At 37.6% G+C, this 13,232-nt stretch overlaps 1 protein-coding gene across 3 annotated transcripts in view; it reads left to right on the forward strand.

Annotated features, from left to right (window-relative positions):
- Dennd1b (DENN domain containing 1B) overlaps window positions 1-13,232 on the forward strand; it is a 234,093-nt gene that overhangs the window by 88,113 nt on the left and 132,748 nt on the right. For 2 of the 3 annotated variants that reach the window (XM_041648352.1, XM_041648351.1), the window contains exons 6-10: window positions 1,407-1,476; window positions 2,260-2,340; window positions 7,746-7,805; window positions 9,136-9,189; window positions 12,943-13,053. In XM_041648352.1, coding sequence (XP_041504286.1) covers window positions 1,407-1,476; window positions 2,260-2,340; window positions 7,746-7,805; window positions 9,136-9,189; window positions 12,943-13,053 — 376 coding nt within the window. The remainder of the gene's footprint in view (window positions 1-1,406; window positions 1,477-2,259; window positions 2,341-7,745; window positions 7,806-9,135; window positions 9,190-12,942; window positions 13,054-13,232) is intronic. The other variant, XM_041648353.1, reaches the window with a different exon arrangement.

The raw sequence follows: 13,232 nt of genomic DNA on the forward strand, positions 1-13,232 counted from the left end.
CTCCTTTTAGCTCTTCATTTGTCTTTTTATTCTAGTTTCCAGAAAATTTTCTTACACTGTTCTCTGTCTTATCATGTTTTGAGATTTTTTCCCCCCTCATCTTCTAGAATTTCTGAAAACTCTTCTCCCCCACCCCAAAATGTTTTTATTGTGGTGGTGGCTCTTGGACTATAGAGTTTGTGTGGAGGTCGGAGGGTAGCTTTGTGGATTCAGTTCTCTAGCCAACAGTGTATGATTCCAGGAACTGAACTAAGGTTCCCACACACTATCTCCTTCCCTCTTTCTTGTTTTCCAATAGTTACTTTTTAAAGTTTAGCTTGTTAGCACACTCTTTTATTCATTGCCTGGAGGGACAAAGGCTCTTTAAAATTCTCTTCTGTGGCATAGTCTGTTTTTTCCATTTGTTTATTATAAACATACATTTGTCTTCATGTGTCTCGTGCTTCAGCTATTTAAAAACCACCATTACTGTGTATAAGTAAAGTGAAGAAGTGTGGGCATGTGCCTGTCATCAGAGGGCAGCTTTCTGGGGAGTCACTTCTGTTCCTTCTTACGTGGGTTCCAGGAGTTGAGTTCATACTATCATGCTTGCATGGAAAATGCTTTAAGTGGGCACTGAGCTATCTCATTGACCCTAGGCTGTTCATTTGTATTGAAAGAGAAAGTGATAAACTGAATTAGAAAATAAGTGTAGTCTAAATAGTAAGACTCTGCTTGAAAATAAGTAAATAAATAATAAGAGCAAATAACAAGCAAATACATAAGTAAAGAATAGTTTTACATAGCAAAATAAATTTTAAAACCTAATTGGTTTTGTCATTGAAAATGTTTTGTATGCATGTTTTTAGAGTAGGCCTTATTTTCAATGATGGTTACATAGTTTCTGAAGAATTAATTGTATAAATGGTTCTGTTGCATTATGTATCAACTGGGAAATATTTATAAAGAGATTCAAATGTGTGCTGTATACTGTATAAGTCAATGATAGACCACTCTACAGTAGTGGCCCTGTGACATTGCCAACATCTTAATTTATATAAATTTACTTTGGGACACTCACATGAAGGACACATTTCTTAAGGTCTCACTTCTCTTCAGTAAAGTGACATGTGGCTGCAGTTGGACATAGATTTATAGTTAGCTTGTGGATACCCTTTTGCAGTGCTTGCTTTGACACAGGATTAAGTCCTTTTGCAGATGCCACTGACTTAAGGTGGAAGCATATATAACTAATATTACTATAATAATAGTCATGCATTTTCTGGAATTAGTAAAGAAAACATGGGCTAAGTTCTTTTCTCCAGGATCAACGTGTTTTAAAGAATATCAATTCAGTTTTCATTTTCCTGCTTATTTATTAGTCATAAACTCCAGGTGTTTTACATACCCATAAATTCTCCTTCCAGTTATTTGCCGTGGTTTGAAGTGTACTATAAGCTTCTCAACACTCTGGCCGATTACTTGGCGAAGGAACTGGTAAGCTGACTTTTTTTCTATTGCTTTATTGTGTTTAAATATACATAGCATAGAAGGAGCAGTGTTGTCATTTCAAAGATTATAATTTTTTTTATCACACACATTGTTTTTAATCACCAATACAACATACCCGAACAAACCCAAGTACTTCACTCATTAAAACATAGTTTGCCATTTACTTTTCTTCTCTTCCTTGGCACCTGCCACGATATCTATATTTGCCTTCTTAACAGAAGGGCCCCACACAGGTGGACCCACCAATGTTTGTCCTTGCTTATTTCTTTTAATGTAATATGTTCAAGGTTCCACTGCTGTGCCGCCTCCTAGAATCCTCTACCTTTTAAAAGCTGGTGGATCGTTGATTGCATGAGTTACACTACAAGTTATTCATTCATTCATCTTTTAGTGGACGTTTAAGCTGCATCTACCTTGTATGTATTGTGAGTAAGACATCTGAACAAAGATGGTTGTTCAGCTTCCTCTCTCATTAGACCCATTAATAGTTAGTGGTAGAGAGCTTTACCAGGCACATATAAAGCTCCAAGTTCAAACAAAACAGCCTGTTTTTGTAGTTACATTCAGTTGTTTTTAAGATATGTCTGGAGGTGTAAATACTGAAAATTGGGATAATTCTGTGTTTCATTATTTAAGGAAAGATCATACATGCTATTTTCTGCTGTTTTTTTTTACCATTTTACATTCCTATTAGTAATTCACAAGGATATTTTTAATTATTTGCTTCCTATGTATTTTAATTATTAAATGATTCTTTCTTTGTTTCAGGAAGATGATTTGAATGAAACTCTCAAATCACTCTATAACCACCCAGTACCGAAGGCAAACACGCCTGTCAACTTGAGTGTGGTATGTACTTTATACCTTCTTTTTGGAGACAATCCAGGATGCATTTGCCAAGTCACCCTGTTTTCAGGAAAATTGCAATGTTTGTGTTAGCCTTGCTTAGTGCTAATGTCAACTTGTGACATGGGGTGATTCATATAACTTGTATTGCATATTATTATAGCTGTTAAATTGAAGAAAAGCTAGTATGTGCTGACAGTAGGCAAATCTGTGGGAATATTTTGGTTGTAAGGAACACTGGATTTCAAAATGAAATCCATACATAATAAAATCATATACCCACATGTACACACACATACATGCACACATACTCAAAACCTCTCCTGAAATGAGGCATGCTTCAGAAGAGAAAGTTGCATAGTAACATGAAAAATGAAGATCCAGCTAAAATGTCCTGTCTTTCCTTACATGGGAACATACTTTCCAGGTTAGTTATGAAACCCTGGAATGTGACCAGCATTCGTGTGAGCAACAAGCTTATGGTGGCAATTTTCTGCTGAGACTTTCAGCGAACTTTGCCCCTTTTATATATTTAGGTTGATATGCCAGGATTTGTATTATGGGGACTTGTAAATATCCAAAGTTGTAGATAACGATGGAGGTTTCATTCATATCTTTTGTTAATTTTTTAAATAAAATAGATTTATTTAATGATACTTTCACCTTTTCTTGCAAATATGTTGTTTTTTTTCTTTTTCAAAAGAGAAGAAAAAATTAATAGGGGAAGAAAACCTTGGAGGAAATTCAGCTTTAATCTTTGTTCATATGAGGCTTTTTGAAGTTTTGAGTGATAATGAAATTGCTATTCTCATATTCTTTCTTTGGAAATAATGTCTTCATGCCTGTTATGCCCTGCACTGCACAGATAGCTGTGCTTTCTTCTTCCATCTCTGAAGTCCCAGTGTTTGCGCTCCCATCCAGTTTCTCGGCAGGTCTACTTAAAAGACCCCTCCTTCTAGTTCTGTCTTCTAAAGCCGTCAGAGTGAACACTTCCTTAAACTCTATTCTCTGTTTAAAAAATTGTAACACTTTACTTTGTAACTTAAAAAAATTTAGTGGTTCCCTAGGCATTGGGTATTCTAGGCCCCCACTCCATCATGGAGACCCCTGACCTTAAAATTTTGTTTTCATTTACATTTTTTATACACTGTATTTGATCAAATATTTCCTTCTCCCAACTCTTCCCAGATTCTCTCCCACCTTCCTACATTTCCAATTTTATGTACTTTCTGTCAGAAACAATAACAACAACAAAACCTGAACCAACCAACAAACAAATAGCACAAGTATAACAACCACAACGAACCCCAAACAAAACAAAAACTCCCAAAAGAAATCCATGGAGTTCATGTATGTTGGCCAACTACAGCTAGGCATGAGGACCACCCTAAAGGGTGGTTGGTGTACCCAGTGTCACTCCATTGGAGAAAACTAATTTTCTTCTTTCTGGTAGATATCAGTTGCAAATAGCTTCTTGGTTAGATGTGGGACTTCGAGTCCATTTCCCTCTCTCAGTGCTGGGTCTTATCTGGCTTGAACCTGTGCAGGCCTTGTGCATCCTGACACAGTCTCTGAGTTCATATGTCCATGAGTCATGCTGGGTATGGAAGACAGTGTTTCCTCGGAGTCATCCATCCATCATGTCTTACTGTACAATCTTTCTGCTTCCTCTGCCTCATAGACCCATGAGCATTGCAGGGAGGGCTTTGATAACTGCATTCCGTCTAGGACTGAGTGTTCCAAAGTCTCTCGTTTTATGCACATTGTCCAGTTGTAGGTCTCTGTGTCACTTTCCCACTTATTGCAAGAAGAATCTTCCTTGATGAGGGTCGAGTGAGGTTCTGATCTATGGTTATATCAATATGTCATTAGGAATTATTTTATTGCTAAGATCTTTTTGCAGAATAATAGTTTTAGGTTTTCCCTAAGGAAAACCATGCCATATGAGATGGATTCCTTCCTCACACTGCTAAAGTAGCCAAGAACCTTTAAACATTTTTTTGAGACAGAGTAGTGCCTTCTGGCTGTGAGCCTTACTGTGTTGCTTTGGCTGGCGTCCAATTTGTAATCCTTTTGTCTCAGCCTCCCAAGTAGCTACCATATCTGCCTGTAATCCCCATTTTATACAGACAGTTTCCAAATTTTTGGCTCAGACTTTCAGGGTCATCCTCTTAGCTTTACTTCAAGTTTTTCTTTCCTTTCTCACTATTTTATTCCACTCTTGTTGTGTGACATTTTATTCTTTTGTTTTTTGGGGAAGGCCTGACACCCAGCTCCCAAATAAATCACACACACAGAAGCTTGTTCTTAGTAATGAATGCCCAGCTTTAGCTTGGCTTGTGTCTTGCTAGCTTTTCTTATCTTAAATTATCCTGACTACCTTTTGCCTCTGTTTTTTTTTGTTTATTTGTTTGTTTGTTTGTTTGACACAGGTAGACCAGGCTGGCCTCGTACTCACAGAGATTCACCTGCCTCTGCCTTCCAAGTGCTGGGATTAAAGGTGTGTGCCACCACCGCCCATCTTTCCCTATTTCTATATCTCTTTCTTTTCCTTTCCTTTCCTTTCCTTTCCTTTCCCTTTCTTTCTTTCTTTCTTTCTTTCTTTCTTTCTTTCTTTCTTTCTTTCTTTCTCTGTGACTGGCTGGGTAGCTGACCTCTGATGTCCTCCTCTCCTGTTCTCTTGGTCATCGGTTTCCTTCTGTTTACACTCTTCCTGCCAGCCTTACCTATCCTTGCTCCCGCCTCACTATTGGGAGTTCATCTCTTTAGTGCACATCTGGTGTTTTAGACAGCAAAGAATCCCAGCTTCACAGAGTTAAACAAATGCAGCATACACAAAAGTCACACACCTGAAAATAATATTCCCCAGCACACTCTGTTCTTACTGTTTTGGTTAGAATTTTAAGTGAACACATCCTTTCTTTTTACTCCAAAGCCCGTTTGGAGTTTGGCTGACTTTAGAAGCTGCCCTGTTTCTGTGTATGAAGTTCTCATCACATGGTTGACCATGTTTGTTTTTTTCTCAAATCTTTGCTGCAAACTCCACAGTGCATAGAATCAAATTTTCACTGGAAACTATAGAATGAAAAGCCCAGGAGAACATGGAATTTTGAATACAAATTGAGAAGTCTTCAGCAGGCGTAGCTGTTGCTATCTAATAGTTTATTGGGAGCATGGAGGAAAAGGTCTGATCTGCTCCCCCAGACAGACTATTATGAAAGAGAAAGGAAATCAGTTGAGAACTAGAGAAAAGTCCAGGTAAGGAGGAACTCAAGACTCACAAGTCATTGAATTCCAAATAATGCAGAGACTGTTGTGGTTAGTCGGCATGTAGTAGAGAGGTAGGAGAAATGGAAGATATCAAAAGAGGCCTAGATTTTATGAAAAGAAGACATATTTTTTTAAAAAAAACTATTATATTTATAAAGCAATACTAATACTTAGTTCATGATTTATGTGCTCAATTAAAATATACATACTTAATAAATAATGGAAGCAGGTGTTGTAAGGTATTACTAAGCAGTAAAAATGTACTCTGGAGTTGGAGAGATGGCTCAGCAGGTAGAGGCCCTTTTGTAGAGGATTAGTTTTGTACCCAGCATCCAAGTCAGTGCCTCACAGCTGCCTGTAACTCTGGTACCAGGGGATTTGCTGCCCTCTTTTGAACTTCACAGGCACCCTCACACATGTGTATATATACACAAACACACATCATCATATGAATTTAAATAAATCTTCACAAAATGTACTGCATTTAGGTCTTATTTATTTAGTCTTCTTTTGTTTTGATATGGTACCCATGGCCCTGCCATGTACCACTGAGCTGTGCTCCAAGCTTTTATTTTATTTTTAATAGAATAGCTGTATTTGTTGATGGAGTATGCTATGATATCTCTCTGATTCTATGAGCTCAAGTTTTTTATTGCATATATGAGTGGAATCATGTGTCTATTTTTATTGCTTTATTTAGTGTAACATTCTCCAATTTAATCATATTATGACTAATGACAAAATTTCACTTTACTAGCTAGATAGTAGTTGCCATGTTTGTGCATGGGTATAAATAAAATTACCTTTAGAATGTATGTGTATTGGTGAAATGCAAGGTCGATTCCCTTGCCTGGCTATTGTGAGCAGTGTTTCCATGAACAAGGGGGCAGTGCCTCTGCAGTGAACATGCTATGCAGGTTCACTTGTGTCCTTCTTTTCGAGTGCACACCGAGTGGGGTTGCTGCATCAGTAGGATAATTTTATTTTTACCTTTTGGAGATGCTTCCATTTTGTTTCCCATATTTCATTTCCACCAGCGATGTATTGGTGTTCTCTTTACAGCTGCCTTGGTGCTTTCTACTTTTCATCTACTTGATCATATTTGTCGAACTGGAGTGTGTAAACAGAGGCTTCTTCTGTCCTGCCTAATCTTGAGGCCCTTTTAAAATTATCACTCAGAGGCTTAATATTAATTACAAACGGTTTGGCCTATTAGTTCAGGCTTATTATTAACTAGCTGTTACAACTAAATTAACCCCTTTCTATTAGTTTATATTTTACCATGACTCTCATGGCTTGCTACCTCACATCTTGCTTATCCAGCTGCTGCTGGCTTCTCTCTGACTCCACCTTTCTTCTCCCTTATCTTTGCTTGGATTTCCTGCTTGGTTCTGTTCTGCCCGGCTAATGGCCAATTCAGCTTCTTTTTTAACCAATGGTAATAAAACATATTCACAACATACAGAGGGGTTATTCTACAGCAGGAGTGAAGTAGCATATTGGAGCTTATATTTGCATTTCTCTAGTGCTTGGTGATGTGAAAACTTTTCTGTATACCTGTTGGATAGTTTTGTATTGATAGTCTATAATAGCTTCCAAATATTATGAAGCTGCTTTCAAGGTATAGTTATCTGATATACTAGTAAAATCCATTTATTGCTTTTGTATGAAGTTCAATAATAATTTATTTTGTAGTCAACAACAGATTACTGTGCACCTAGTCCTGTCCATTACTGATGGGCAGTTTGAAAACTAGAGCAGTTGTACTGAACTAGATTTGGAGATAATTTCATCTCACAGATTAAAATTGATAATCTTGGAAATCTTTATTGGAAGTCTTAGAAGTGATTATTGATCACTGGAATATTGCAGATTTTATGAAAGGTTAATATGTATATATTTTTGTTTGTTTTTTAAACTGTACTAAAAAAATCATTAAATATCCACTGCCTTTGTACTCACAGTGCAAAACTTTGTACAGAACATTTCCAGACTAGATTAGCAGGTCAGAATGTAGAATGTCCTGCAGAATGAATGCCACTCTAGTGCTTTCATTGTGTAATGTAGCAACAGGGGTTTGTCTCAGCACACAGGTAAGCTTCCCTTTGAAAGTAAAATGCTCATTTTTCTCTCATAAGAACCAAGAGCTATTTATTGCCAGTGAGCAAGTTCTGAAAGATCAACCCTCACTGATGCTGGTGAGTGACCAGGACCCTGCTTCTCAAATCACTGTTTGATTTTTTTCTGATTTATTCACTCTGGTTCTTTGGAAAATGGACTATTTAAAAATAATCATTTAGAATGTTTTCTGTTTGTACTTTCTTTTTTTTTCTTAATTTTATGAAACGGGATAATGTGAAGCACATTCAAATAAAGGGGTTTGATAGACACAAGCTTGCATGTTCCCTCTCAGCAGTGTGCTGAAGTGCATGCCGTGCTCGAGGCCCTGTCACCTTTCTCCTTTGTCACCAGGTCATCTTGGGACTTAACTGTTCTTCACCCTGGAAAATTGTGACTGTGAACAGCATCGTGCTTGTTCGGCTCTGTTTAAATACTGAAATGCTGAAAGTTTCTGTTCTAATCTTTAGATATAAGACAAAATTAAATATATTCCTATGTAATAACAATATTAAAATGATTTTGGAGCATAATATGAACAGAAAATAAGTAGAAAATAAAAGTATTAATAAAAATAAAGCAGTTTGATGATTGCACTTTGATTTGTGTGAATAAAATGGGGGACCATTTTTGGGGACACTGGGGGTTAGAGACTCATCCTTTTCATGTAGATATCTCATAATATTTCTTTATTTATTCTGGAAGTTAATATTTATCTATTGGTATATGAAAAAGTTCATAGTTTTGGATAGCAAATACTTTTTCTTCCCCACGAGACAGGGTTTCTCTATGTAGCCCTGGCTCTTCTGGAACTTGCTTTGTAGACCAGGCTGGTCTTGCACTCGTAGAGATCCACCTGCCTCTGCCTTCAGATTCCTGGATTAAAGGCATGTGCCACCATTGCCTGACAGCAAATATATTTTTCAAGTTTAATCTTATAAAGATTACTTTTATTGTTGTTTTTTTAAATAATGCACTTGCTACAAAAGTTTTGTTATCAGTTATCATTTATTACAGAAACCCAGGAGTCAGTAGATTTTACGGACTCTTAATTAGCATGTTTTTATTTTTCTTAATCTACCTAAATATGTTTTGAAATACATGTTCATGGGTATATTTCTATATGTGTAATCTTTTGGAAATATATTCTTTTTCTTTGGTCTTAATACTTAGACAGATTCTTATTCTGCTTCTGTCCAGATTCAGAGTCTCTGAATTGATCATTGCTTTTGGTATGGGACAGTACAGTTGTTTGCATTTGCCATTTTCTGTGAGATTCTTTCACGTTCAAGTTCAGGTTGTTCATCTGTGACATTCATCTGTCAGTGTTCTTTTTGATCCTTATTGCAAATTATATGGAATATAAAATTTTAATTTTCTGTCCTTTTGTGCTTTATTATTGCTGCCTAGCACTCCTGTTTCATTGCCCCTGACATAACTGGACTCCCGACGATCCCGGAGAGTGTAAGTGTCAGTGAATTCTTCTAAAATGTCTTCATCTTACAAATGTTAACTTTGTTCCCACTGTTTCTCTGCAGAGAAATTAGGAAAGAGTAAGGAACCAGGGTGACTTCTCCTTTTCTTCCCATGTGTCTATCCTACTATTCCTTCTGTAATGCCCGTGCTGATGAGGAGAAAAGAATGTCTGCCACTGGCATGGTTGGATAGGGCCTCCACACCTAGGTAGCTCTTGAGTTTGGCTGTCTGAGTGTGAGGGGGTGTAGAGGTGTGGCTTCTCCTAGTAGGGAACAAAGATTGCAGGAAAATGTGCCACTTTATAGTTATTTTAGTAAATGGATCATTAAGTTTTAGACGTCTTCTCTGTAGCTTTGTTTAAATCTTAGTGTCTCAGTTGTTGATTTCCTGGTTTTAATTTAATGCAGTAGGCATTTTATTAGAATTGAAGATATTGTAAAAAGTAATAATGCTATACCGGAAATACTTTGTTTTTCTTGAGAGTTATCCAAGTTAGTACTTCTTGTCTAAGCTTTCATGGATAAGTGGAAATGCTGGATGTACTGCCATGCCATTTGATAACTGTAGGAAAAGGAAGATACCCACTTCGGTTTCTCTTAGAACATTAAAATAAATCAGTTATAAACCATCAAATCAATGGAAAATTACTAGAAGATTTCCTTCAGATATTCTTGTATGTATTTCAGATGTGCACTGTTTTTCCATATAGTTTTCAAATCATTATAACATTTACTTTCTCAAACGGAAATAGTGATTGGCAATTATAAATATGTAAATTTCTCATAATGACATCTTGAAATTTGCGGGCAAATGGATGGATCTAGAAAACATCATATTGAGTGAGGTAATCCTGACCCAGAAAGACAATTATCACATGTACTCACTCATAAGTGGTTTTTAAACATAAAGCAAAGAAAACCAGCGTACAAATCACAACCCCAGAGAACCTAGACAACAATGAGGACCCTAAGAGAGACATACATGTATCTAATCTACATAGGAAGTAGAAAAAGATAAGATCTCCTAAGTAAATTAGGAGCATGGGGACCATGGGAGAGAGTTGAAGGGGAGGGGAGAGGAAGGGAGAGGAACAGAGAAAAATGTATAGCTCAAAACAAATGTAAATTTTCCTTGTGTTTTCATATGTATGGATAGCCATGTGATTGTATACATGTGTATGCACACACATGAGTACATGAGGAGACTGGAGGTCAGCAGTGGTGTCCTGTCATTTTCCACCTTGTTTTGTGAGAAAGGTTGGCGCTGGAGCTTATTGGTCTTTCCTGAAGTCTTACCTGGCTTACCTCTCAAGCGCTAGGATTAAAGAAACTGGGGATCTCAAGTCAGGTCTTCATGCTCATGTGGCAAGTGTTTACAAGTTCAGCCATCTCCCAAGCCCCCAGTTGTAAACTTTCTGATCAATCAAGACTATCAAATTAAAACTCTGTAAACATCCAATGCCATGAATTCCACTGAAAGGGTTTTTCAGATAAGTTCTATCAAAAGACTTTGCATACTTGATTGTACACTATGGCTCAGGTCTCATGATGAATCCCTGACCTTTGTACCTGATGGACATGGGATCATGACTCAGATGTCCATGACCTTGTCACTCAGAAGTCTCATACAGAGTTACTCTCTTTTTTCTTTCTAGTTACATTCACTAGCAAATGACTACTAGTTTCCATTTTATTTTTAATTTTGAACACATCGAGAAGTGGGGATGGGGGAGACGGGAGTGATGGAGAAGAAGACTGACAGAAAGAGGGCGAGACAGAGAGAGAGTATGAATGAGTGAATTTGTGTAGGGTAGATGTCGCTTATGAGATTTAATCCTCTGCTTCCACCATCTGGGTCCCAGTGATTGAAATAGGTCATCAGGCTTCAAGGCAAGTGCCGCTACCTGCTAAGCTATCTTGAGAGCTTGAGTTTCATCTTTAGAGACTATCATTTTCCACTATTTAAAGAAGCAAACATCCCATCAAACACCGACTACTGAGAACATAGAAGAATAAAGTTTTTTGTTATCACTGACATACTTCCCATTGTCCTGCTGAGAGAAACAGAATAGAAGCATCTGGCAGTGCTGGGTGCTGGGTGGCAGTTCTCCACTTCGGGATGTTTTTGTGATGACGAAAGTAGCTCTATTTCATGTTCTGAAGGTAATGTTGTAATGGAGTGGAGTCGGGAGGTAAAGGGAGCTTCAGAGACAGTGGGAAGTGAGCCTCTCCCCACCAGGCTGAATACCACTCACTGAAACTTCAGATTTTACTCATTTGAGATGCTATGATTGACAGTTTGTCTTGTAAGATCCCTGCCTTTTACAAGTTGAAGAAACAGGCAGATTTCTTACATTCTTGCCCCCATACCCCAACTCAGCCTTTTAGATGTTTGCCCACTACACTCTATACTTTCTGTGCATTAGAATATTTGCTTTCTAAAATGCTTAAGGTTTTTATTTTTTTAAACAGTAAGTTGAAAGTAATTCCTGAGGATGGGTCCTAAGTAGCACTGACCCTGCTTTGTTTTTTTTTTTTTTTGCATTTAAAACAATTTTATGCAAGATCCAAATTGTATATAGCTCACATTTATGCTTCTAAGCCAATAGAAGCTCACATATGTTCTACATTGACAGTTTACCAATTTCATGTGGGGGTGGGCGCTGAGGAGTCAGTTATGACTGGAGGAGAGAAAGAAGACCAGTTGACAAGGCCCCAGAGGACTCGGGGGGAGAATTTGGCCTTATAATTCCTCATTTGGATACTGTTTCTTTGTGTCCTGCTTTGTTTTATAGTGGAAGTCTAACATGTATTAAATTGAGGAATCGATTTAGAGTATCATGGTTATATTTGATTATAGTAACAAAAAGGAAGCCTAAAGAGGGATAAAACCTATAGATTTTCTTAACCCAATTAAAAAATGGGGCACTGAACTGAACAGAGAATTCTCAACAGAAGAAGTTCAAATGGCCAAAAGACACTTAAGGTCATGCTCAACCTCCTTAGCGATCAGGGAAATGCAAATCAAAACAACTTTGAGATATCATCTTACACCTGTCAGAATGGCTAAAATCAAAAACTCCAATGATAGCCTTTGCTGGAGAGGCTGTGGAGGAAGGGGTACCCTCATCCATTGCTGGTGGGAATGCAATCTTGTGCAACCACTTTGGAAATCAGTGTTTCGGTTTCTCAGGAAATTCGGGATCAACCTACCCCTGGACCCAGCAATACCACTCCTGGGAGATTTTCTTTAATAAGGAAACAAAGGATGGTTTATAAACCCTCTCCTCCACTGGTTGCCTAGGCACTGGAGAGGCAATGATAAACTTGAAGTAATTGAAATGTATTTTTCCAGAGTAGCAGTTTTACAAAAATCAGTATATATGTGAATCACCAGCGGTATTTGGTTAAAACTGGGGTTCCTGGATACATGCTCTAAAGATAATAGTTAAGTAGGCTTCGGCTCGAGCTGGGAAAATGGTGGTGTGCTGAGAGAGACTGAAGTGTGGAATCCATCCTGTGCTCATGTTTGAGAAATACTTGTGTAGAACAGGCAATGTTTTAAATGATGGTAGAATGTGGCATGCTATGTGGCAGCCGATGAGTATCACTTTTAATTATCTTTAACGAATGCCACTTCTAATAATATCTTCTTTTGAACTTTACAACTGGTAAACCTATAAAACATTTTCCCTCATATTCCTGTGAACTGTAACTCAAACAGTTCTTTTCTCTTGTGCAGAGAAACCTGACAGAGTACTTCGTTGCCGTGGACGTGAACAACATGCTGCGGTTGTACGCCAGCATGTTGCACGAGAGGCGCATCATTATTACCTCGAGCAAATTAAGCACTGTAAGTCTTCACACTTCCTCCCGTGACTAACACATATTGAGTGCTTCACAAAAAGACCTGAAAACGGCTGCAGATTTAGAGCTGTGCTGCATGTACTTAAAAGACAATATCTACATATTTTTAATATATGGTTTTAATCTGGCTCTTGAAGTATAAAAGTCTGATTTATAGAAGCCTTT

Source organism: Microtus oregoni, unplaced genomic scaffold (genome assembly GCF_018167655.1).
Source record: "Microtus oregoni isolate MIOR12 unplaced genomic scaffold, Mior012 000003F_ref0000135, whole genome shotgun sequence".
Classification (NCBI taxonomy): Eukaryota; Metazoa; Chordata; class Mammalia; order Rodentia; family Cricetidae; genus Microtus; species Microtus oregoni.